The sequence below is a fragment of the Carcharodon carcharias genome, chromosome 5 (genome assembly GCF_017639515.1).
Source record: "Carcharodon carcharias isolate sCarCar2 chromosome 5, sCarCar2.pri, whole genome shotgun sequence".
NCBI classification, from domain to species: Eukaryota; Metazoa; Chordata; class Chondrichthyes; order Lamniformes; family Lamnidae; genus Carcharodon; species Carcharodon carcharias.
In genome coordinates this window covers 164,896,496-164,923,174 of record NC_054471.1, presented here as the reverse complement: position 1 = coordinate 164,923,174, position 26,679 = coordinate 164,896,496, and the positions used below count along the sequence as shown (strand labels likewise).

The 26,679-nt window shown below is 44.6% G+C and overlaps 1 protein-coding gene across 1 annotated transcript in view; it reads right to left on the bottom strand.

The window, feature by feature from the left end:
- Nucleotides 1-818: 818 nt before the first annotated feature.
- LOC121277778 (doublecortin domain-containing protein 2) overlaps nucleotides 819-26,679 on the bottom strand; it is a 183,807-nt gene continuing 157,946 nt past the window's right edge. Inside the window, exons 9-12 of the mRNA XM_041187415.1 lie at nucleotides 11,799-11,864; nucleotides 9,209-9,392; nucleotides 1,172-1,275; nucleotides 819-1,031 (exon numbers count right to left, since the gene is read on the bottom strand). Of these exons, the coding sequence (XP_041043349.1) occupies nucleotides 819-1,031; nucleotides 1,172-1,275; nucleotides 9,209-9,392; nucleotides 11,799-11,864 (567 nt within the window). The remainder of the gene's footprint in view (nucleotides 1,032-1,171; nucleotides 1,276-9,208; nucleotides 9,393-11,798; nucleotides 11,865-26,679) is intronic.

Genomic DNA, 26,679 nt, shown 5'->3' with positions numbered 1-26,679 from the left:
CTGATTCTTTTACTGTGGGAGGTTCGCACCTGCCAGGCAGAACTACAGGTTACCTGTTTAGCCCATGGTGGGATGACACGATATTCACGGATAAGACCTTTGGTAGAATAGCACGTTTAGCCAAGCAAGAGGCCGCGCGGATAGCACAGTGATATGTAAAGGATTCCTGGGAACAAACCAATCGAACTCATGTCCAAGTGAACTTAGATGTTCAATCGGCTAGAAGACTAACTCAATTAGCTATGCCCTACACTGCAGGGGGAAGGTTAACGAGTTGGTGGGGGACAACCAGAATGGAAATGACAATGGCCACAGGAATTATGCTCTTGTGGACTGTTGGACTTTGCTGTTACCAATGGGGGATGTGGAACAAATCTCTCCGGGCCCCAGCAGTAATACAAGGATGCACACCGGTCCCCCTGCCCACATACCAGCAAAGGGGGAAGAAGAAAGTCAAATTGTACAGTAGGGTGATTTAGGATTCCTCTGACAGTCTGGATGACTGGCCATCTGAAGGACAGGGAGAGGAGGAGTTCTCAACCAAGTATGGCCAACTTGGGCTTTTGCCAAGGGCCAAAAGGAGGGACTGAAGGAGGAAGTAAAAGGGTTAAAGGCTGGAACAAGGGACAAAGAGGTAGTTTTGGTAATCCACAAGCAGCTCTGAGACACTGAGACAAGGTCAGGGCTCATGTATACGTACCTTGACCCTGATTGGATGGTAACATCATGAATATATGCCTTGAATGTAATTGGATAGTCTAATCATGTGTATATGAGTTCAATTGGGTAGAGATATTAGAGTAAGAGAAGTGTGTCAATTACTGATTTGGTGTATTCAAATGTACTGTGATAAGAAAATAGTACAAAAGTAGTTGAATGTAATCAATCATGGAGCTGTGCACCATTTTGTTGAATGGATGCAGCTCCCCTGCATATGCTTGAATAAAGCCGGTGAAAAGAAGACTGAGTCTCATGTGGTCACTTCGGGATCGGAGGGTGCTTGAACTCCCTTTCAATAAACCCAACACCATCTTGTAAGACATATGAAATTATGTTAGCTTTCTATGCATCGTGTAACCTTCATAGCCTGCATCGACAAAATAGGCTAGAGAAAAAGACCTCTGGACATGTCAAAGAATGGCAAAAGCTACAGTATTGCTTACATTCTAACCTGATCAATAGGTAGATCCACCCTCATATCTGCATCTTCTCTCACCTCAGCAGCACCTTCAGTTTCTTTCCGAGTATCTTGAGCTTTAAACACACCATTGTCTTCTACATCAAATAAACATAATATTCATCTTGTTACATATACACTTATATAAGCGTGTTACCTTTACATATAGTAGTCATCCTATGATGAAAGTACACCATTTGTTACATCAGAGGCAAAAATGTCAGGAACCAATGTCCCTTTAAATATAGACCATGGAAATGAAACATGTTTATCAAGTAATTTTTCCAAAATAATGTCTCTATTTCCATATTCGCACCAACTCATTGCTAAAATGTATCATTCACCCATTGTTCCGAGTACATGTTGATCAGAGCTTGTTTGCTTGAACAAATAACCACATACTTTGGGAAAGAATTCCCAGTTGCTGTACCTGGGACTATTGGATCACTTCTACTCAATGGGCAGAATTTTCCCTTTGTCAGGTGGGCGGGCCTGACCCAATCGCCGGCGGGCGCAGAGCCAATCACCATCGGCAAAGTGGGCCGCGCCGCCATTTTGCGCAGGCAGGCCAATTAAGACCCGCCCAGTGTGTTTCACACTCCCGTGGAGAGTGGGATTTTCAAATTTGCGGCGGGCATGCACAGACTGCCGGTTCCAGTGGGGACCCAGCAGTCAGTGTAAAGAAAAGCCAGGCAGCCTCCTTTAGGCTGTTCACCATGGCCAGTGACAGGTGCAGGGGGTCTGCCTCTCTCTCTCTCTCTCTCTCTCTCTCTCTGCCTCTCTCTCTCTCTCTCTCCCTCACTCTCTCTCTCTCTCTCTCTCTCTCTGCCTCACTCTCTCTCACTCTCTCACTGCCTCAGAGAGAGAGAGAGAGAGAGAGTGAGGGAGAGAGAGAGAGAGAGAGAGTGGGGGAGAGAGAGAGAGAGTGAGGGAGAGAGAGAGAGAGTGAGAGAGTGGGGGAGAGAGAGAGAGAGTGAGGCAGAGAGAGAGAGTGAGGCTCCAGAGGAGGGCAGGCCAGAGGAGGAGGCCAGGCCAGAGGAGGAGAGCAGGCTGCAGGGTAGGCCAGCGGGAGGGCCAATGTGCCCCTCACTTCTCTAATGCCTGCCTTGCTGCCCTTCTCGAGGAGGTGGCAGAATGTCAAGAGATCCTGTTTCCCAAGGATGGGAGGAGGAGGGCCCCCCATGTCATGAAGTGGGCCTGGCAGGAGGTGGTCAGTTGCCATGATGCTGTCTGGTACACAGGGACCCAGTGCCACAAGCGCTTCAATGATTTGTTGCGCTCTGGAAGGGTGAGTACCATGTCAGCCTTGGCCATTTAACCTAGCAGGTAGCCTTAGCCTTTGAGGCCCCCCCACCCCACCGCCACCGCCCCCCCCCCCCCCCACCCCCTTCTTAGTGTCGTTACTGCATTGGGCATTTGGCATACGCTGAGTGGGCAAACAGGTAGTGACCATGCTTACATCAGTCTGAGTGGTTGATGAGAAGATGAGTTCTCCCCGCAGCATATGTTGGTTTTTGTCGCATTTGAGTAGCCTGGGGGCAACCTGCAGGGGAGGCAGTAGAAGGGGAGCCTCAAGATGTTGTGGCCAAGAGCCATCTGCTGGCCTCGGCTCTGCACCTAGTTGCACCTCCTTGCCATGGGCGCAAAGACCCGTGTGTTATTCAAAGTGATGGACAGCAAATGTGTCCAAGGTGGCTGTTGGGGGAGGGGTTTGGGAGCAGCTGTACTATATTCTGGGGACTGATCACCAGTAGTATGGACAGGAGCCCCTGGAGGCCTCAGATGGGCCGCTGTGGTTGGGGTGCGGCGTGCATGTGCAGAATGCATGAGCGATCAGCCCCAATAAATGGCCTTCTCTGTTCTGCAGGTGAAAACTGAACACAACAACAAGAGCGTTTGCGCACTGGTGGTAGCCAGGCCATGCTGCACACACTGACTCCCTTCGAAGAACAGGCCAGGGAGTTGCGAAGAAGCCAAGCAGCCAGCTCGGCAGGTGTCGGCGAGGCTGGGGTCCAGCGGACAGGTATTTGAGGCCCACAGTCCCATCCACTCTGTCTTCTCACCATCCATAGCACTGGTGATTGCTGCAATCGTTAATGCAGCAACACTGCTCATTCACAGACTGATACAGTCAGACGTGTGGGTCATACACAAAGGTCCCTTGGCCCCTTGAGGATGTGTGTCTCTAGCACCTTCCAAAGTCGCCTTATCCCATTTCTGACCACTATCCCCATGGCCTAACATGCCATGGCATCACTGCTGCACATCCAAATACTTATTGCATCTTAGGAGGGTTTGTACCTCCACCACCCTTTCAGCCAGTGCGTCCCACATTACTCTGTCCAAAAGGTCCTCAGCACCTCACCTGTCAACCTCATGGCACTCAACTTAAATAAATGCCATCATGTTAGTCATCCGTGTGCCAAGGGGAAATGTTGCCTTCTGTCCACCCGGTCTATGCCCCTCATGATGGTATGAAGGTCAATAATGTGACCTGTCGATCTCCTGTGCTCCACAGCAAATGTCACAAGTGTTTGCAATGTTTCCTCATAACTCCAACTCTCCAGGCCAGCATGCATCCAGGTCAGGAACCTCTGCACTCTCCCCACTCCAATGCCATCCCTCCCATGAGGTGCAGGTCACAACTGAACACAGAAGTGTAGCTGTGGCATCGACAGCGTTTTCTGCACTTGCAACATGACCTCCCTTTTCCTACGTTCTATTCCTCAGCTAATAAAGGCAAGTCTGGCTTTTAGCTTGTTAAACGCCTTATGCTCCTGTTCTGCTACCTCATCGAGTCTGCCCAACAAGGTCCCTGTAATTGTCTTTACTTTCTACGGTCCTACCATTTCTCTTGTAATCCCGTACCTTGCTTGTCTTGCCCAAGTGCTTAACCAAACACTTATCCACATAACACTCCATGTGGCATTCCTTAGGCCATCTGACCAGCCTGTCTGTATGCGCGTGTAATGTTTGGGCCTCCTCTTGACTATTTACCACCCCACAAATGTTCGTCTCCTTAGGTTCTTGAAGGTTGAACACATTATGAGCCTGGGGGGTGGGAAAGGGATGAATTATGTTACTGACTGAACGCTAACTGAAGCACTGTCCTTGTTGTTAATTTCAGCATCATCACCTCATGGCCACCAGGAGGACGTCCAGAGCCACCCCCCCTTCACACCTGAGGGGCATCAATTGGCACTTGCGCCACATCATTTCAGCGAGCCAGGCACCAATGCAGCAACTACCACATCGTTGGGGATTATAACGTCGGCTAGTGTCCCGGGGCACAGTGGAGAGGACACTTCACAATCGCTGGAGGAGATGGCACGGACAGAAAGTGCTGATGGTGCCAGCAGCTGGAGGACTGCAGGGGACCAGGCACATGCTGAGTCGGACAGTGATGATGTGCCTCTGGAGATGTCCACCATGCAGCAGCTGCAGAACAAGCAGCAGGATGTGCGGGAGTATCTAGCAGGGTTGCATGAGGGTGTGCTTCACTTGGTCTGTGTGGTGGAGGAATCCAGGCAGAGTGTCAGTGATGGAATGAACCTCAGGACAGAGCATCAGGCTTCCTCCACTGAGAGATTGGCAACTCTCATGGAGAGGGGCTTCCAACAGATTGAGAATCTTCTGATTGGGTTACACTCTGACCTGCAGGCCCTCACAGCGCTAATGGCCACAGGTGGTCATTGGCAACGTTGGAGATGCTCTGGGCATCAAGTGTCCCAGCTCGGTGCCCATCCATCTGCGGTGAGCAGGGAGGTCCAATGTGACCTCATGTCGGCGCAGCAGCCTGTTGTCGCTACGAGCTCCTCTGAGGGCACTCCGGATGAGAGCATCAGCTCCTCTGCCCCTCTGCCAGTGATCGTTGCATCCGTTGAGGCTGTGACAACTGGGGAGGTGCGAGTTCTGGAACTGGCCACTCCCTCCCAGGCGGAGCCAGCACAGGCTCCACGGGCCAGAGGACGGCCGCCAAGGTCATTGAGGCCAACAGAACAGCAGAGTCAGCAGCTGTCTCACAAGCCACTCCAAGCGATAGGGCGGCACCAAGACAAAGCACCCACAAACGTAAGCATAAGGCACATTAGGCGCTCCACGGGTTTCTCACTGGTGATTTTCTGTTGCCCCCAGATTAGGGAATTTATTTTTGTGAACGTCAGAGCAATGCTTTGTTATGTTTTTGGTGGCTCCATCTGATGGATGGGAATAAAGTCCACATTTGTGACCATGGCTGAGGGTGTCCCCTTTGTGCTGCATTTGTCTGTTTCACAGACATATCATGAGTGTTTGAGTGGACATTGATGTTTCTGTACTAAACCCTTAGTTGCAGCTGTTGAAGTGGAGGATGTAGCATTAAGTGCCGTGTAAGGATGCACTAGGCAATGCTGGTCCTGCTGATTCATGTGTGTGGACCTAGATGAAGGTTTGTTGGATTAAAGTGTCCCGGGTGTCCCTGCCTCCTTGGTGTAGTTTTGGGTCGGTGTGTTGCCCCTCATCATTGCCCTGTGCTTCCTCATCCTCTGATTCATCGTGTGCAGCCGCATCCACTGCATCAAGATCTTCATCGTCGGCTGCATCCCTCCTTTCCAGCGCAAGATTGTGCAGAGTGCAGCATGCTACCACTATCACAGAGGAGCGAACTTGGGGGTAATGGAGTGCACCCTCTGAGCAGTCCAGGCATCGGAAGCGCATCTTGAGAAGACCGATGGCTCTCTCTCCACCACAGCCTTTGTGGTGCTGTGGCTCCTATTGTAGCACTTCTCAGCTTCTGTTCTTGGATGGCGGAGAGACGTCATGAGCCACCTTCTGAGGGGATAGCCCTTGTCACCCAGCAGCTATCCATCCAGCCGGCCTGGAGCACTGAAGAGCCCCGGCACCTGGGAGTGTCTGAGGATGTAGGCGTCGTGGGAGCTGCCTGGGTACCTTGCACAGACTTGTAGAATCTGCATCCTGTGATCACACACTATCTGCACGTTCATGGAGTGGAAGCTCTTCCTGTTGACGAAGACACCGGGTTCATCCACTGGTGCCTTGATGGCCACATGTGTGCAGTCTATATCACCCTGGACGTGGGGGAAGCCAGCAATGGCCGCGAAGCCTCTGGCTTGCTGTGCCTGACATGCCTGGTCGCAGCGGAAGTGGATGAAGGTCAATGCATGTCTGAACAGAGTCTGTAACCTGCTTGACCCAAATGTGGACAGCTGATTGGGAGACACTGCAAAGATCACCCACTGAGCCCTGGAAGGAGCCAGTTGCATAGAAGTGGCAGGCAACTGTGACCTTCAGAGCCACTGGAATGGGGTGTCCACCCACACAGTTAGTGGAGATCTCAGAGCCAATCATCTGACAGATATAGTTCACTGTTTCCCTTGACAGTCGGAGCCTCCTTCGGCGCTGCACCTCAGTCATATTGAGGAAGCTGCTTCACCACCTGTATACCCTGGCAGCAGGATAGTGGCATCTTCTGCGGTCCCTTCCATCTTGGACAACCTCTTGGTCCTGCGCCCCTTGTGCCTGCACCTGGCCTCCTAAAGGTGGCTCCCCTGGAGGCTGATTGTCCACTCCTGTCCTCCTCCTTATTCTATCCCTCCCTTCCTCCTCAGAGGAGCTGCCTCCAGTGGAGATGTCAGAACCCATAACCAAGCTAAATGGAGGCCTCTGGAAAGCTGCAGGCCCGATAAAGATTATTGTCTGCAGACTGGTGAGCTGAAGCTTCAAGGTACAGAGAAAGCTGTTGGAAATCGATCTGAACTGCTACTGATCACACAGGCAAGTTTAAAACACTTGCTGCAATAAATACTTCAAATAAAACATTGATAATCCCACTGAGCCCACATGTCCCTCCTGTGGATGAGTTTGGTTAAAAAATCATTTACCCGCCTGCCCGTTGCGCCCATGCGCCGATCCGAAGATCACATGACGTTGATTGCTGAGTTAAAGGTCTTAACAAGCCCTTTAATTAATGGTGGGAGCGCGCGTGCTTCATTGTGCGCCCGCTCAGCTAAATATCGCGATGGTGAGCAGTGACATCGGGACGCTCGCCCAACGTTAGCGTGCGCCATTTTAAGCGATGACGTGCGGGGCCCACCACCCGCACGTCACCCAGAAAATTCTGCCCAATGAGTACAGGAAAGTCAGGCACAGGGGATCCCATTCCCCTAAAGGAGACTACCACAGCTTCTGTTCATTAAATTAAATGGATAGAAAATTGATTAGATTTCTTAAAGTGCTTGCACTCCTCCCAACCTTTTCCTGTATTCACTGTGTCCAAGTGATCCAATGTTCCCACGTGCAGGAACTGGAAAATTTCCCTCTTTGTTTTTTGATGATGATTTTGATTAAAGAGTTAATGAGTTCAATCAAATTTATCTTACGCTTTAAACCAGAGAGCCACCGAATACTGTGTCATTTCACCTCTTGGGCAAATGACAAGTTAACATTTGTTGTCTCTCTCTCTCTCTCTCTCTCTCGCTCTGTTTCAACCATATCTGTTGATAACGTGTACTGAATATGGCATTGACCGTGGTCATGGAGGAGGCTGCTGTCAAGAGCACGCCTCCATCTTTGCCTGTTCTGCCACTTTCCCCTCCACTTCTGACAATGTTGATCTACCTGACTTACGAACCAACAGGTTCTGATTGTGTGGCATTGTTCAACTGGCCGTTTAACCTCAACAATTAAGTATTGGGTGGTTACTTGACTGCAGGATGCATCACGACCGCCAAATTCTGCCCCCATTTCAATAGTCACTATTCAGCAGAGGTTGCTTTTCCACTTTCAAATGTCACAATTTAATTTTGTTGGGTGAGACCCCAGAAATGTACAAGTGGTCCTTTAATCTCTACAAGGAAGTCTTGGATTTCCCCTGCCCCAGGCTTCCTCTTTTCCTCCCTGGATAATGATGGCCCCACTGATCCACTTCCTGATTTTAATGGCCATGTAGCCACTCACTGGCCAACTTCCCAGCAATTGTGCTCACGAGCTCTACAGGTGGCATAACTAATGAGGCCCAGCCATTAAAACCAGCCAAGCCTACCTGCCAGCACAATGCCTACTTTGCCACTTGCCAGCCTGGGAGTTAAAATCAAGCCTAAAACCCTCTCTAAAGAATTCAGGCTATCTATGAGCTGCCTTTAACAAAGGAGTTGAGAGTTTCAGAATAGGAAACAGTATAACCATTTCTTCTCAAACTTTACAAAACAAAGTCACCAGAAGTTGAAAGCCAGAGTGGAGGCTAAATTCATGGCCATATGTGGAGCTTTACTTCCCCTGATTAGTACAAACAGGGGCACAATGAAACTGCCCTGCCAATCAGCAACAATCTCCCTGCACAGAAGGACTTACATTAATGATGTCCCAGACCCAAAATCCATATTGTTTTGTCAAGTTCCAAATTCACCACCCCCTGCGCCCCCATAAAAAACAGCCAGCAACCTAGACTGTTGCAGTACAACTCTTAACGACTGTCTTTCTTTTTTGAAAGGGCATTAAAAACTTGTGTTTGTCTTGGGGGATGTATAGGAATTTTGTTGCAAATGCTCTCAACTTTAGGATATTTACATGTGCAGTTTGCCCTTTTTTGCATCTTAATAAGCCTAACATGCAGTATTGTTGATTGCGGTGATTAGTTGTAAAATGGACACTGGCAGCTAATGAGAAGATTAGGTTTCTTAATTTTTGATGTGGCGAGTCCTCCCCACTACTATCCCAACCATAAAATTATTAGGAAAATTTTGGGGCTTAGCATTATAAAAATCGTATAAAATTGCAGCCTTGCCATTGGTACTTAGAATACCATTTAAAAACCCAGTAAAGGGCAATGCAAAATAAATTATCTATGTTTTTTTTTCTTTTTATATCTGCACAGGGCAATGAAGGAACAGTGTTTCTGAAATAATGCAGTCGATTTCAACCCACCCAAAATCCATTCATTTATAGAGTTAAAAATCAGGCAATGTTACAGAAAACAAAACACTTTAAAAATAAAATGTGCTTAAATTTGTTTTCAAGAGGCACTTTACAACTTACCATATTCTGCCAAAGGACCGGCTGAATGTTTGTGGTGTTTGACCTTCATGGGCTTTGCACGGAAAATAGAGTTTTTCTCCCTGGATGGCTTTGCTTCCAGATCTTTTGACTGCCCTTGTATTGTTTGTGGAGGTCCCACAAGCACTTGTCCATCTGTTGTAGAATGGGAGCTATCACCTTCAGACTAGGAATGAGGGAGAGAAACATTTCCCATGGTCTTAAAATGATTTTTATTTCTGTACATAAGACAGATAAAATGGCTTGCATAATTAATATGCACTGCAAATTCATCTTTCATTAATCCTTTTTTAATGATACATAAAACTCACAGGAACACTCAGTCATTGATCTTCCCTTAATTCCAGTAATGTTTCACCAAACAGTTTATTAATCATAGAGCTGGACAACCTCATGATTCACTGACTGATTGTGGGAGTGTAGCATTTGTAAAAACCTCTTCACTAAATTTGGGAGCATCAGGGAGTCTTGTACCACATGACCAACACTGTAAAATACTATCTGCAGAAAATTATTCATTTATTTTCTTCATTTTCCCCATTTCTACAAAATAGTCACCATAACTAAATCTCAGATGACAAGGGGGTCTGGGGTACAGATTTGGAGTACAGTCCAGTTCAGAAAAATAAGATTCCTTGAGTTGGGTTCTGTGTTGCCTGGAAAGTTTCCCTCCTAAGACTTTTTAAAAAGTTATTTCTCTCGACGTCAAAGAGTTTACAAAGGTTACGTGCCTCTTCTCAAAATATAAACATCTCTCACCCATTTCCTGAGAAAGTATTGCTATTTTCAGTTTTTTCTTGTGCTCAGCATCATAAGGGTCTGACAACACCTTGAAGTGGAATGCTTTTCCATTTTAGGCACTATTAGTGACCAAATCTGTTGCATCAGTCAAGCGCAGCCTAAAAAAAACTGATTTGTATTTATATAGCACCCTTAAAGTAGAAAAATGTCTTAAGGTGCTTCACAGATGCATAATCAGAGAAGTGAAAAAGTTGCTTCTTTCTGGCCCATAATAAGTCTTACACACACATCTCCAAAGAGTACTCCAACTACATCCGTATGAGTTAGGTACCTTCCATACCAGCCATTCTCATGACCCTTAGGAACTGGGATGAGACCACCTGAAATAATTCCCCTTGTATTTAACAAAGGGATTGTGTTCAGTTTATCAGCCTGGCTTGAATTTAAAGTCAGGCTCCAGAAATTTTAAAAAAGACAATGATAGATGGCAGTTTTGAAGGATGAAACACTACTCAGCGTCACCTCAAAACATACCTGCTTTGATATAACATGGATGAGTTGCACAGTAAACCTGTCTCTATACAGCCCACAATGTGTCTTAACACCAATATCAAATGGGTGCTCCCTCCTGCACTGATGTAAGTTTTTCCAGGTGTCACCAATCAATACATGGTTTTTCTGAATGAAATTGATGAATTATGCTTATTTTGTGATGTGAACTCACATTCATCAGAAGTTGGATTGAGAATTTCATAATTCTCCTTAACTAGGACCCTTACAACTACTAGCCGGGAAATATTAGCTCCATCAGTCTGGTCTGGATTCAAACTCTGATCCAGGAGAAAGAACCATGCTAACCTAAGACAATCTGACTGTTAAGCAAATATACCACAAACAACAATTTGTCTAATTCTTCAAAGTCGAATCAAATCTATCACTGACTAAAAGAAAGCATCATCACTGCAAAGGCAACATTTTGCAGGAAGCAGGTTACAAGAGACTCCTAATTTTATCTCCTTAGGGGTGAAATTGGTCAGTGCAAGAAACTCAAAATTGACTCAAGTTGAATTGGTACTCTCCCATGCACAGTTCCATTGAAATCAGTGAAAAAGGTACTGTGTAAAATAGGCTGCCAACTCACTACAAGTCCATGTCACTCTACCGGCACAGTTTCACCCTCAAATTTGAACCTTTATTCAACCGATTCTGGACTATTGGTCCTGCATCAAAGTGAACAAACAAAGTGACATTAGCATGCAAATGCTTAACTTTTCATATGGCATCCTGTTGTCTGCTATTTTGAAGGGGCGAGCCCATTAACATCTCCACTAACGCAGCAGCAGAAGAAATTTCACAGAAACACATTAAACATTCATAGAATTTCACCCTGTTGATCTTCTAATGTTGGTAAAAAATGAAGCTGAGTTTGCAAGGGACGGTAGAAATAAAATAATTTTTCTAAGGAATTGCATATATTTTAATCATAACAACCCTGTCCATGAAGGTAATGAGTCAATGACAAACAATGGTTAATAATCAAAATTAATGTGTGTCAGATTAGAAAGAGTTATTAAGGTAATGAACACATTAAGCTTGTGAAATTGGGGTATACCATTGACTTTACTGGAAAAGGAAATCGGTTGCAATGTAAAAGAGGCTGGTAATTCACCACTAGCCCATCGCATACTATATTGTTGATGTCAGCCCCTAAGCTTCTAGCACACAGCACCTTCTATTCCACAAATGTACAACGTTGGTATGATATAGCAAGGGCTAATTGTGTGATTGCTGTTTTGCGAACTAAGCCACTGGTGGACAACAACCAGATTACCTGTTGGGGAGAGGCCAACAATCCAGAATCACTTGATCCACCATGCGAAACTTCCTGTAGCTCATACTGAGGAAACAAAAATTCAGATTTATAGCAATTCAGCGGAATCACAAGGCAAAACTTTGCACAGGGAACATACAATTCCTAAAAATCAAAACAGAAAATACGAATGATAATGTTATTCCAACACTAAGCACAAGGGCACTGCTGATTATTACAGGCTATAGAACCTCATAGATATACTTTCATTTTTACTCAAAAGGAAGAACTAAATGCCAAATATTGCCCCCGTAAAGTCATCAATAATGTCATCTTCCTCTATTGAACATACAATAAAGTGAAGTTAATGGCATCTTGAAAATTTAGTGTAATGTCATTACATGTGGTTTTCTTGGGGCTAGATTTTACAGCCCTGTGCTGGGCATGTTTTTGGCAGGGGCAACAAATAGAATACAAGGGGTGGCAAGCCCACTACCTTCCTGCCCACCCCCGAGCTGTCCCCATATAACATAATAGGTGCCAAAATCAGCAGCCTGCTTGCCATTTTTAAATAGATAATGAAGGGTTAATTGAGCTTGTTAACAAGCCAATTAACCCGTATAATACACTGCCCACGCCATAAAATGGTTGGCATGGGCAGTCAGGCGGGAGTGGGTAGGCTGGTTCTTAAAAAGAATTTTGTATAGAGGAACAGCAGGCACATCATTCGGTGAGGTGCCCTTTGCATATTGGGGCATTGGGAGCACCAACCCATCCCCCCCAATGTCTACCAAGGTGTTACCCCCTCTCTTTGTTCCTCCACACCTGACCTCCAGAGCAGAACTTCCCACCCCTTTACCCCCTTTTCCTAGGCTGCCCAGCCCCTCCTCATCCAAAACCCTGTGTTACCTGGGCCTGGAAAACATGGCTGCCTTCCTCGCGAGCCTGCTTGCATTCCCAGCAGCGCCAACTACTCAATTCTGACGACTGGCTACTCAGACGGCAGCTCTCGCAGGCAGGACTTTGTCCCATTGAGAGGCAGAAGTCCCAGTCTTGGCCTGTTTAATCTGTCAGAAGTGATTTATGGCTGTGGGGCGGGCTTCTTTTTGGTGAGCAGTCTGCTCGCGCCCATTCCCCCTTCCCCGCGTAAGATCCAACACTAGATTATTTTACATCCCCAAACAGTGACAGAGATTCAATTTAAACTTCATACGACTAGTGAAATAATCCCAGTGAGTACAGGTCAGAAGGAGGGGTTGTGGATACTGTTGAGTGGTGACCTTTCAAAGCAATTAAGACTCTTTTGACCAGATAATAGAGAGCTGCATTGTCAAGATAGCTAATAGCTAAATTACCCACTGTCAAACATGTTTAATGTTATTATAAATCCTGAACACAAGTGACATTTCTAATCCATGTACCAATATTGATTGCCGTCAAGAAAGTATCAAGAACCAAGGCATTTTTTCTTAAAATGCTCTCTAGCATGAAAATATCCAAAACTGAATATTCTGGCATGCTTAAGCTGGATGTGTGTTACAATAGCTTTTAGGACTAAATGCATTCAGATCATGGGTAATGTCCGCACTAGAAGACACAATCCATGAAAAAAGAAGCAAAACCATCTAGAATTTTTAGTGTTCGAAGAGGAGCTTTATTTATGTCATTCAGCTTAATCTGTCAGTGCATTTTGCAGATTTCTTCATTGTTAATAAAGGCCTGAAATGTAAAAAGTGCAGGGAGATTGAGTTGGATTTTCTTCTGTATTCCCACTGGAAATGGGGCAGGATAACGGTGGAGAATGATGCAAAGTCTGGCAATGATAGTACCATCACCTCAACACCCAGTCTCCATTTTCCTCCTTCCCACAGCCTCAAAAGGGCTATCATCCTCCTCCACTATACACTCATGAAATGCAAACTACTGTGAGCCCAAGTTCCCTGTCTAGTTCTCACCCACCTGTCCCAGTAACTGTTTCTCCTTGGAACAGCCCCAGGAATGCTGCATGATGCTTGTCGTTTGGGGATCTACTGGCCCTTTAACTATCCAGCAACCTTTCTTGGTGTTACACTGGCGATCCCACTGCAGCACCACCAGGGAATTTGTGGCCAGGCACTGGCAGGCTCCATCTAGCCAGGCGGGAATCTTGCCTACAGTCCTGCACGCATACACTATTAACTTTGCCTCCTACCATTCTCTTCCAACTCAGGGAAAGTTGGCAGGGTCAGGGCATAGTCAGAGATGCCGGCATAATTCCCACCCTGCTGCCACACAAATCCTAAAGAGGCAGATCTCCTACATCTGTTTCTTGTTCCATTATCTGTCTGCAGCTACTTAGCATCATGCTGCAGTTCACATGCTTAGTGTTGCTATTCACAACATGATTTTCCAGTGTGGCTGAATGAAGTCATTTGTAATTGTGCCAACTGGCAGTAAGTACACCGCAGCCTCTTATACGACTTAGCAGACTTCATCTGCAGTGAGACAAATTACTCAGTGCTCCTTCCTCCGAAACAACTTTACCAGATTCTAAGGGGGGAATTTTCTCCCCGTCGGGCGGGCGGTTCGGGAGTGGGCGTGGACGGGTGCATAGCCGATTGCCACCCGCGATCAGCTGCGTGCCGCCATTTTGTGTGGGCAGGACAATTAAGGCATGACGCGCACCCAGAAGCTTAGTGCTACCTGTGCAGGCGGAGGGGAGAAGGGAGATTTGGGGCATGCACTCTTTCGTGCATGCCCAAGAAAGATACAGAAATCTCCCAGTGTCACATGAGCTGGGACATGTCAATTTTAATAAATTTTTTTATTAAACTTATATACCCTTCATAAAACCTCATCCTGCCCACGGATAAGGTTCCATGAAAAATTATGACAGCCGCCTGGGCTCCTTGTATTCAACCAATCTTAAGGTTGGATGGGCAGCCCAAACATGTACCTCAATTAGTTTAATAGTGGAAGGAAAAGGAAGTGGTGTAGCTTTGTTAGTAAAGGAAGAGATCAGTGCTATAGTGAGGAATGATATAGGCACTAGAGAGCAAGACATAGAATCAGTCTGGGTAGAAATAAGAAATAGCAAGGGAAAGAAGTCCCTGGTGGGAGTAATCAATAGATCCCCAAACAGTAGTTCAGCAGTAGGGTACAGTATAAACCAGAAAATACTGGGGGCATGTAAGAAAGGCACGCCAATAATCATGGGTGATTTTAATATGCATATAGGCTGGACTAATCAAATTGGCAAGAGTAGCCTCGAGGAAGAGTTCATAGAGTGTATTAGAGATTGTTTCTTAGAGCAATATGTTGTGGAACCAACCAGGGAGCAGGCTTTTCTGGATTTGGTGTTGTGTAATGAGATGGGATTAATTAATGATCTCATAGTAAAGGATCCTCTAGGGAAGAGTGATCATAGCATGCTAGAATTTCAAGTTCAGTTTGAGAGCGAGAAACTTGAGTCCCACACTAGTGTTCTGGAGTTAAACAAAGGTAACTACATAGGCATGAGGGCAGATTTGGCCCTAGTGGACTGGGCAGGAAGACTACAAGGTAGGATAGTTGATGAACAGTGGCAGATATTTAAGGAGATATTCAATTGCTTCCAAGTAAAATATATTCCAAAGAGGAAGAAAGATGGTAAGAGGGGGGAAAAGCATCCATGGCTAAGCAAGGAAGTTAAAGAAAACATAAAAGCAAAAACTAATGCACTCCAAATTAGAAAGGTCAGTGGTAGGCTGGAAAATTGGGAAACTTTTAAAGATCAACAAAGGGTTACTAAAAAAAATAATAAAAAGAGCAAAGATAAATTTTGAAAGAAAACTAGTGCAAATGTAAAAGCTGATAGCAGAAGTATGTAAAAGGAAAAGAGAGTAGCTAAAGTGAATGTTGGTCCCTTGGAGGATGAGACTAGGGAGTTAATAGTGGGGAACACAGAAACGGCAGAGACGCTTAATCAATATTTTGCCTCAGTTTTCACGGTGGAGGACATTCGTACCACCCCAATTGTAACAGGTAGTGCAGAGGATATAGAGAAGGTGGAACTTAGAACAATCACCATCACTAGAGAAAAAGCACTGAGCAAACTATTGGGATTAAAGGTCCCCAGGGCCTGATGGCCTACATCCCAGGGTCTTAAAGAAAGTGGCAGCAGAAGGTGGATGCATTGGCTATAATATTCCAAAATTCCCTGGATTCTCAAAAGGTTCCAGTGGATTGGAAAAATGCCAATAAAGTGCCCTTATTCAAGGAGGAGATAAACAGATTTTTAATTAGTAACGGGTTTGAAGGTTATGGGGAGAGGGCAGGAAATTGGAGTTGAGGCCAAAATGAGATCAGCCATGATCGTAATGAATGTTGGGGCAGGTTCGAGGGGCTGAATTGCCTAATCCTGCTCCTAGTTCTTATGTTCTTATAGGCCTTTGACAGTGGAGTCGGCTGCATGGCCGCCAAAATGAGGATCGGAATGACGTGTGGTGACATCAGGACACACGCCCGATGTCACCATGCATCATTTTACACTTCGACAAGCAGGGCCCACTCCCACACGCTGACCAGAAGATTCAAGTCTAAGTAAACCTTTCCAGCCAGGTAAGACAGAAAAATCCTTAATTACTTTTCTTCTTCTGAGGATGATCTTCCCTTACCACACAATAATAAATGTTAATAGGTGTCCCAAAAGATGGAAACATTTAACAGAGTTAATGATAGTCAAATGTTATAATCTTAAATAATACCACTGCTTATGATTAAGCAGACCTTTTAAAAGTTTCCTTTATGGTGAAGGAATTCTATAGACGTACAAATCCCTTGAAGGAATCACGTTTTTGAATTTGTTAGGGCAATAATGACCACAATGTTCTGAATCTCTGGTTTTCAACTAGGCTCCCATTTCCTCCCCCCACTTGAATGGCTCCCTGTACCATGGTGCCGTGGTTAGTTCACTCACCCTCCCTGCAGTCCCCACTCTCATAAATGCAGTTTGCAAGAACCTTGTAACTGTTGGACAGTTGCAGGGGCCGAGGCTCCTTGAATGCTACCCCCTGGGTCCCCACACCTGCTTCACCTGCAGTCACACCCTCCTGTCCCTAATCACAGACCAAATTTATATTACCTAATCTGAGGGGTGTGACCGCCTGCTGGAGCAAAGAGTCCAGGTAACTTTCCCCCTCCCTGATGTGGTGTAATGTCTGCAGCTCGGACTCCATCTCCTTAACTCGGATCCAAAGTTCCTTGAGTTGCAAACACTTGATACAGGCTCTGGATCACCTTGGTGTCCAGCAGCTCCCATATGCTGCAGCAGCAACACATCACCCATCCTGCCATCGCTATCATATTTTATTCAATTTATTAATTAAGAACCCTAATAGCCCCACTCTTTACATTTTATTATAACTATTTTTTTATGCACACCAGTATCGGTCTTATACTTAACAAGCTATCTTTAAGAAAAAGAGAGAAAAAGACTAAAGATCTAAACACAAACTAAATACCTTAGATTTACTTTAAAGACTAGGGCCAGGATTTTCCATTCACTGGGCGGGCTCGGTGGGAGCGGACGGGGGTGATCATAGAGCCACTACCGCCCGCAATCAGCTCCACACTCGTGGATGAGGTTTCCTAAAAAGCCTTTTCGCCTGCCAGCCAACCGTAAGGTTGGACGGGCAGAGTAAAATTCAGCCTGGTTAATGACCTAACAGGCTTATCAATTATCGGCGGGTGCACAGCCGACTCTGGCGCACGCCCGCTGAACGAAATATCGTGCAACTTCATGATGACTTCGTGACGCACACACGACATCATCACACATCATTTAATGGTCCAGCATGTGAGGCACAGCCCGCATGCCAAATGGAAAACTCTGCCCTAGAATTACTCACCAATCAATTGCGCTCTGCACTCTTTTCCCTCTCGCGCTCTTTAATGGTCTTTCACTCTCCTCTCCCTCTCTCACTGTTAAAGGCCCCGCTCCTCTCACACTCTCTTGCTGTAAATCACCACACTGTTTCTCTCACACTCCCTCGCTGTAAATGACCACGCTGTTTCTCTCACACTCTCTCACTTTACATGGCCCTGCAGTTTCTCTCTCACTTGCTTGCTGTAAATGACCACACTGTTTCTCTCACACTCACTCCCAGTAAATGACCACACTAATTCTCTCACACTCTCTCCCAGTAAATGACCACACTGTTTCTCTCGCACTCTCTCCCAGTAAATGGCCATACTGATTCTCTCACACTCTCTCCCAGTAAAGGACCACATTGTTTCTCTCACATCCTCTCCCAGTAAATGACCACACTGGTTCTCTCACACTCCCTTGCTGTAAATGACCACACTGTTTCTCTCACACTCTAATTGAAATGATGGTCACTTTATTTGCACATAGTCAATTTTTGGTTTCAGACTGGACAGAAGATCATGTGAGATGCATTTCAGGGCTAAAAATTGGTTTGTGCTGTTGTTCAGGTGCAGGGATCATGATTCACGACCTGCCCTGGTTCCAGGGCAGCACAAACTGTAAATTTGGTGCTGTTGCCTCATTTAACTGACTGGAGAATAGGGCAGAGCCGCACCCATGCTGCTGGCTACATCTGCCCTCAGTTGGGAGCCCAACAACATTGTGTTGATAGCACGTGGTGCAGCCAGCCTTCCGTTCTTAAAGGTAATCCGTCTCTCATTGAGGAAAGCAACACTGAATTACAGGAGGCTATCACTTTGTTAATGGCCTTAATAGGCTGGTTACATATCAGCGGGCGTGCAGCCGACTCTGGTGCGCCCCCACCAAACGAAATATCGCGGGACTGCGCGTTGACATCAGGGCACACGCTCGATGTCATTGCGCATCATTTTACACGTTGTTGTGTCGGGCTCATCCCGCACGCTGACTGAAAAATCCTGCCCCAAATCAAGATTATTGATCTGGAAGCCAAACTGCAGACACTGTACAACATAACGGAGGGAGAGAAATGCCTGGGCACTTAGTTCCAGAAGACAGTCACAATCCTTAGAATAGGGTTGTCTGTTTTGGTTAGCAGTGAGGGACAGGAAGATGTGGCCATGAGTGAGGCAGGTAAGGGGACTGTGCGGACAGTAGAGGAGGAGCCTCAAACTTTGCAATTGTTAAACAGGTTTGAGGTGCTCTCAACCTGCGTGGACAAAAGCAAGGTCTGCAAGGTGGATGAGCAGGCTGGCCAAGCTGTTCAAGTTGGGGAAGCAAACAGGAATGTAGTGGCAGTAGGGGGCAGTTAGCGAGGGGGATTGACACTGTTCTCTCCAATAAAGAGTAAGAGTCCAGACGGCTATGTTGCCTGCCCGGTGGCAGGGTTTGGGACATCTGCTGAGGGCTGGAAAGGAAAATTGCAGTCTGGCGGGAAGGATCCACTTGTTATGGCCCATATAGGTGCCACTGACACAGGCAGGAAAGAGGTTCTGCATAGTTAGTATGAGAAGCTAGCTACAAAATTAAGAAGCAGAACATCAAATGTAATAATCTCGTGCAAATTGGCATAGGGCAAATATGATTAGAGAGACAAATGCGTGGCTCAAAGACTGGTGTGTGAGAAGTGGGTTCCAGTTTGTGGGGCACTGGCATCAGTACTGGGGAAAGTAGGAACTTCCATGCTGGGACCAGTGTGCTCGCGAGCCACATAATAAGAGAAATAGCAAGGGCTTTAAATTAAACAAGGGGGGGCTGAGGGATCAAACTTGGGTAGATGTAGAAAATCAAGGGGTCAAGTCAAGGCAGGAGTTCAAAATAGTAATATTGGAAAAAGGGGCCAGAGAATGGCAGAACAGACAGAGAGGAAAAAACCTAAGAAAACGCCAACATTCAAGACTAGATGTTATTAAGATAACAAAAATACAAACCTAAAGGCTCTGTATTTGAATGTATGTCGCATTCATAACAAAGTAAATGAATTCATAGCGCACATCAAAGTAAATAAATATGACCCAATAACCATTATGGAGACGTGGCTGCACAAAGACAAGGATTGGGTCCTGAATGTTGGAGGGCATATGACTTTCAAGAAGAAGGGCTTTAAATTAAACAAGGGGGGCTGAGGGATCAAACTTGGGTAGATGTAGAAAATCAAGAGGTCAAGTCAAGGCAGGAGTTCAAAATAGTAATATTGGAAAAAGGGGCCAGAGAATGGCAGAACAGACAGAGAGGAAAAAACCTAAGAATACGCCAACATTCAAGACTAGATGTTATTAAGATAACAAAAATACAAACCTAAAGGCTCTGTATTTGAATGTATGTCGCATTCATAACAAAGTAAATGAATTCATAGCGCACATCAAAGTAAATAAATATGACCCAATAACCATTATGGAGACGTGGCTGCACAATGACAAGGATTGGGTCCTGAATGTTGGAGGGTATATGACTTTCAAGAAGAACAGGAAGCTAGGTAAAGGTCGAGGGGTAGCTGTGTATCAAGGTTTGCATTGGTGCAATAGTTTGAGAGATGACCTTGGTTCGGGAGATTAGGATGTAGAATTGGTTTGGGTAGAAATAAGGAATACTAGGGGAAAGAAGTCACTTGTGGGAGTGGTCGACAGGTCCCCTAACAGTAACCACAATGTAGGACTAAGTATACAAGAAGAAATATTAGGTGCTTGTGATAAAGGGACAGCAATAATCATGGGTGATTTTAATTTACATATAAACTGGAAAAATCAGATTGGCAGTAGTAGCCTGGATGAAGAGTTCATAGAATGCTTTAGAGACTGTTTCTTAGAGCAGGACATCTGGAACCAACCAGAGAGTATGTTATATTAGATTTGGTGTTGTGATATGTGCCTGGATTAATTAAAGACCTCAGAGTAAAGGCACCCCTACGTAGCAGCAACCACAGTATGACTGAATTTTACATCCCATTTGAAAGGGAGAAGAGTGGGTCTAAGGCTAGTATTTTAAACCTAAATAAGGGCAATTATATGGGCATGAAAGCTGAGCTGAAGTGAACTGAAATTATTTACAATATATATTAATGACTCAGATGAGGGAAATGAATGTACTATCGCCAAGTTTGCGGATGAGACAAAAATAGGTGGGAGGGCAAATGGTGAGGATGACACAAAGAGTCTACAGAGGGATATAGACAGGTTAAGTGAGTGGGCAAAAACTTGGCAGATGGAATATAATGGGGAAAGTGTGAGGTTATGTACTTTAGCAGGAAGAATAGAGGTGAATATTATTTAAATGGACAAAGACTGAAGAAAGCTGCAGCACAGAGGGATTTGGGGCTCATGCATGAATGCCAAAAAGCTAGCATACAAGTTCAACAGGTAACAGGGAAGGCAAATGGAATGTTGGCCTTTATTTCAAAGTGAATGGAGTATAAAAATAGGGAAATCTTGCTAAAACTATACAAGGCACTAGTTAGACCACATCTAGAATACAGTGAACAGTTTTGGTCCCCTTACCTAATGAAAGATATACTGGCTTTGGAGGCAGTCCAGAGAAGATTCACTAGCTTGATCCCGGGGAGGGATTTTCTTATGAAGAGAGGTTGAGTCAGTTGGGCCTGTACTCATTGCAGTTTAGAAGAATGAGAGGCGATCTTATTGAAACATATAAGATTCTTAGGGGGCTTAACAGGGTGGATGCTGAGTGGTTGTTTCCCCTTGTGGGAGATTCAAGAACCAGAGGGAATAAACTCAGAGTAAGGGGTCGCCCATTTAAGACAGAGATGAGGAAGAATTTCTTCTCTCAGAGGGTAGTGAATCTGTGGAATTCTTTACTTCAGAGGACTGTAGAGGCTGGGTCATTAAGTACATTCAAGGCTGAGATAGACAGATTTTTAATCAGTGAGGGAAACAAGGGTTGGGGGGAATAGGCAGGAAGGTGGAGTTGAGGATGATCATACAGGCCATGATCTCATTGAATGGCTGAGCAGACTCGCTGGGCCAAATGGCCGACTTCTGCTCCTACATCTTAAGATCTAACTGGGATACTAAGCTTGAGGATAGGTCAATAGAGGAACAATGGCAGACATTTACGGGGATATTTCAAAATACTCAGAATAAGTATATTTCTACTATAAAGAAAAAATTTAAGAAGAGGACCCATCGTCTGTGGTTACCTAAAGGAGTTAGGGAAAGCATCAAACTTAAGGAAAAAGCACATAACCACGCAAAAATGAGTGGCAGGTCAGATGTTTGCTCAGAATATAAAGAATAGCAGAAAATGACGAAAAGGTTAATCAGGAGAAAGAAATTAGAGTATGAGAGGAAGCTAGCTAGAAATGTAAAAATGGATGGCAAAAGTCTTAACAGTTATTTAAACAAGAAAAGAGTAAGTAAAGTGAGTGTCGGTCCTCTAGAAAGCAAGGATAGGGAGCTAATAGTAGATAATAAGGAAATGGTGGATGAAGTTAACAATTATTTTGCTTCTATCTTCACTATAGAGGATACAAAAAAACATTCCATTAATAGCTGTAAATCGGGAGGTGGAAGGGAGAGAGGAACTTGGTGAAATTACAATCGCTAGGGAAGCGGTACTGAGGAAACTGATGGAGCCAGGAGCTAACAAGTCTCTGGGTCCTGATGGATTTCATCCTAGGGTCTTAAAAGAGGTGGCTAATGAGGTAATAGAGGCATCAGTATTAATTTTCCAATATTCCCTAGATTCTGGAAAGGTTCCATCAGGCTAGAAAGTAGCAAATATAAGCCCTCTAATCAAGAAGGGAGGGAGGCAGGAAACAGGAAAATATAGGCCAGTTAGCTTGACGTCTGTCATGAGGAAGTTGTTCAGTTGATCATTAAGGAGGTTATAGCTGAGCGCTTAGAAAAACTCAAGGTAATAGGGAAGAGTCAGCATGCTTTTTGAAAGAGAAATCATGTTTAACCAACTTATTAGAATTCTTTGAAGAAATAATCTGTGCAGTGGATAAAGGGGAGCCTGTAGGTGTACTGTACTTGGAGTTCCAGAAGGCATTTGATAAGGTGCCACATCAAAGTTTATTGTGGAAAATAAAAGCTCATGGTGTAGGGGGTAACAAATTAGAATGGACAGAAGATTGGCTGGCTGGCAGAAAGCAGAGAGTATGCCTAAATGGGTCTTTTTCTGCTTAAGTGGGTCTTTTTCTGCTTAAATGGGTCTTTTTCTGATTGGCAGGATGTGACGAGTGGAGTCCCGCAAGGGTCTGTGCTGGGCCTCAGCTTTTTACAATTTATATCAATGGGCAGGATTTTTCAGTCGGGCGTGCGTCCCAACATCATCGTGTTGTCTCGCAAGGTTTCATTCAGCGGGCACGCACTTGAGTTGGCTGCACGCCCGCTGATATGTTAACGGCCTATTAAGGCCATTAAAGAAGTGATTAAGGTAATTGTGAATGCTGCCTGGTCAACCTGAAGGTCAGCAGGCAGGTGAAAAGCCCAAGCGGCCTTCACATTTTTTAGGAAACCTCATCCACGAGCAGGATCAGGTTTCCTAAAGCTTTTATTAAATAAATAAATAATTTTTCCAAGATATAAAAGCATGCTCCACCTCATGTGACAATGAGGGGACATGTTCAATTAATTTTTTTCTCTATTTATTTAATTATTTCAATATTGATTCAATGTCCATGCCTCAGTAGATTGAAGTGCTTATTCGCGCACATTGCGAAAGAGTGCTGGCCCCGAATCTCCCTCCTAATTGGCCCGCCCGTGTAAAATGGCGGTACAGAGCTGATTGCAGGCAGCAATTGGCTCCACAACCACCCCCATCCACTCCCGCTGAGCCCACCCGCCGCCTGAAAAATTCAGGCCAATGATTTGGATGAAGGAGTGAAGGCATGGTGGCTAAATTTGCAGATGACACAGAGATGGGTAGGGAAATATGTTGTATAGAGGACATAAGGAGGTTGCAGACAGGTATAGATAGGCTGAGTGAATGGGTAAAAATCTGGCAGATGGATCTTAATGTGGGAAAATGTGAAATTGTTCACTTTGACAGGAAGAATAAAGAAGCAGAGTATTATTTAAACAGAGAATGACTACAGAATTCTGAGGTGCAGAATAATAAGGTACTCTCATGCATGAGCCACAAAAAGTTAGTATGCAGGTACAGCAAGTAATTAAGAAGGCTAATGGAATGTTATCCTTTATTACGAGAGGAATTGAGCGTAAAAGTGAGGATGTTATGCTTCAGTTATAACAAAAGATGTGTCTAGAGGAGTTGTAAGTGACAGATTAATGAACAGCTGCCATCTGAAAGCAAAAACAAGAGTGAAACCAAATCCTGCCAAATGAAGCGAAACAAAATGGGGGCAGGGCTTAGGGCCTGAAATTTCTGAACGCAATGCTGAATCTGAAAATGCCTAAACAAAAGATAGAAAAATATATCATATAAGAAAAGGCCCAAGGAACACATTAAGCCAAATACAGAGGGATTTGGATAAATTAGAAACTGGAGCTGAAATAGCTATGGTTTATGTTGTTTAATGTGGATTAGTATTAAGTCTGCGAAAGGGAAATAAAATGATAACATAAGCTGGACAGTATCTTCCAACAAGAAACAATGTAGCAGACGTTTTGGAAGGCTGCTCACAGATATGTCATTGAAATCAGGACTGTATGAACAGCAAGTAAACAAAACTTGACTGCCATTTCCTGGAATGTCTTCTCTTTCTACCTTCACATGGTTACCTCTGCAGTCCTCTCTTGAACTATTCTATTCCTTGTCTATATGTTGCCTCTCAACAACATTATCAAATAGGTGAGGGGATCAGTTTTCATATGTATGCACCCAGCTTTTCCCCTGCTACCTGCCCTCAACTCCATCATTCGTATGGTGCTGTAAAACTTTCTTATATCAAGTTATGGATGAGGCAGAATTTTTCTCACTTTCTCAAGACTGAAGCTATCCTGTCAGGCTTCCCTTCTATAGCTTCTGATTCCATTTCCCCCACATTAAAAGAGGCTATTGAAAAGGAGGGCGGAATTTTACCAGCTCCAGCGGAGCCACTAAAATGCCAAGGAGCTGCATCAGGATGACTCCCCATGGCAGTCCCACTGCAGGGCCATTTTGGCAGTGATAGGGCTGGAAGCATAGTGGCAGCGAGGTGTGAGGAACATTTGCATTTAGATAAATTAGGTTAGTTTGAATTTCAAAGAGATGGTAAGGTGTTACACTTAACTATAAGAGGCTAAGCCGAACAGTGTGTTTATTTTTCCCAAAGGTTACTGATAATATGAATGCTATGGAAGATTTATTTTATGGAAAAAGTAAAGTTGCAAAGACATATTGGAACAATGGAATTTACATTAAAAAGGGAGAAACGTGTATAAAGGAGCTGAGGTTATGTGTAAGGAGAAGGCATTCTAAGATCTAAAACAAGTGTGAAAAGCTTCAGCCTACATGCATCAAATTGCTGTCTCTAGGAACTGAAGCCAAGAAAACTCACTGTGAGTATGACTGTCCAGGGTATTGTTTGCTTTGCCTGGGTCTGTTGAAATGTATTGATTTTTACTGTTGCCTATGGAGGTGTAACTGGGAATCAGATTAATGAGGGGAGCTAGGAGTTATCATAGTAGTAATTTGTAGGTTTATGTATGTGTTTAAACTCTTTTCTTTTATTAATAAATGTTTAATTTAGTTTTGTAAAAAAAAACCTCTAAAACGCAGTGGACTTATTACAATTGAATTCAAGGCATGCATCTCGAATTAAAAATACAAATTGCGTAAACAGTTGTGGCAGGTGTTGCAAGTTTCCCTCTGGGATTTGGGCAGCTCAGCATTTACCATCCACTGTGCCAGAACAACAGTTTAATCTTTGCTATTGGTTTCATGCTTTTTAACAATACCAAATAATGATCTGTTGGTACAATTTCCCAAAGTGGCATAACATGACAGCTTTCATTATGGACTGTTAAAGAATGGCAATCTTATGCATAATTATCAACTATTAATGCTTCAAAAAAATAATTTGCTGTCAGACTTATTCCCAAGTTCGGTTGGATCTCTTGATGCATCACTTCTCTCAGCTTCTCTGAACTGATTTCTTCCAGTGGAACTGCCAAGACTAGATCATCCTCATTAACAATAGTGCTATTATATGGATGAATGATTTGAGGTTATTATTAGACAATTTCTTGGAATAATTTTTGAAAAGCTGAACAATTGAACACAAAATAATTACATTTAATAAGGAACTGTCTCTTTCAATTGTTTGAAGTGTGAATGCATTAGGAGTTACAAAGGAGTCATAAGGAAAAACAAAGGTAGGAAAGGTGACTTTTTTCAAAATGGGTACTATTGAGATGGCAAAAGAGCCTGAGAAACTTGATTATTGTTACAGATTTGAAAAAAAAATTGAATCTTTGACTGTACTTCTAAACATGTGTAGGTTTTATTCTTCGTTTTTATCACTAGGTTTGATATTATGGGCAGAATCTTGCCCTTGGATGATATGCGGGCCCCACCGGCTCGGCAGCAGGCGGACAGCCGACCCCTGACACTGAAACATGGCCCGCTGCCATTTTAAGTGGGCGGGCCAATTAAGGCACTATGCGCTTCCTGTTCCGGGGGAGGGGGGGGGTGGGAATCCCGGGGGGGGGGGGGGTGGGGGGGGGGGGGGGGGGGGGGGGGGGGGAATCCCCATCTGTCAAAGTGCGCTTTTTTGCGCATGCGCACAAAAGAGTGCACTTCTCCCTGAGGCAAAGTCCTGTCTCAGGGACAATACTGACCAGAGGAAAAAACTTTAAAAATAGAAACATTAAAAAATTATTAAAATGTCCCCCTCATGTGACAATGTCACACAAGATGGGACATGTTCATAAAGAACACATAAACTTTATTAATTTTTTACAAAACGGACATGAAACTTCATCCCGCCAGTGGATTTTGCTGTGCCCCCACATTCCTGAAAATTTAAATGGATCGGGATGACGTCGGGGGTTCCACCCGACATCATCCCGCATCATT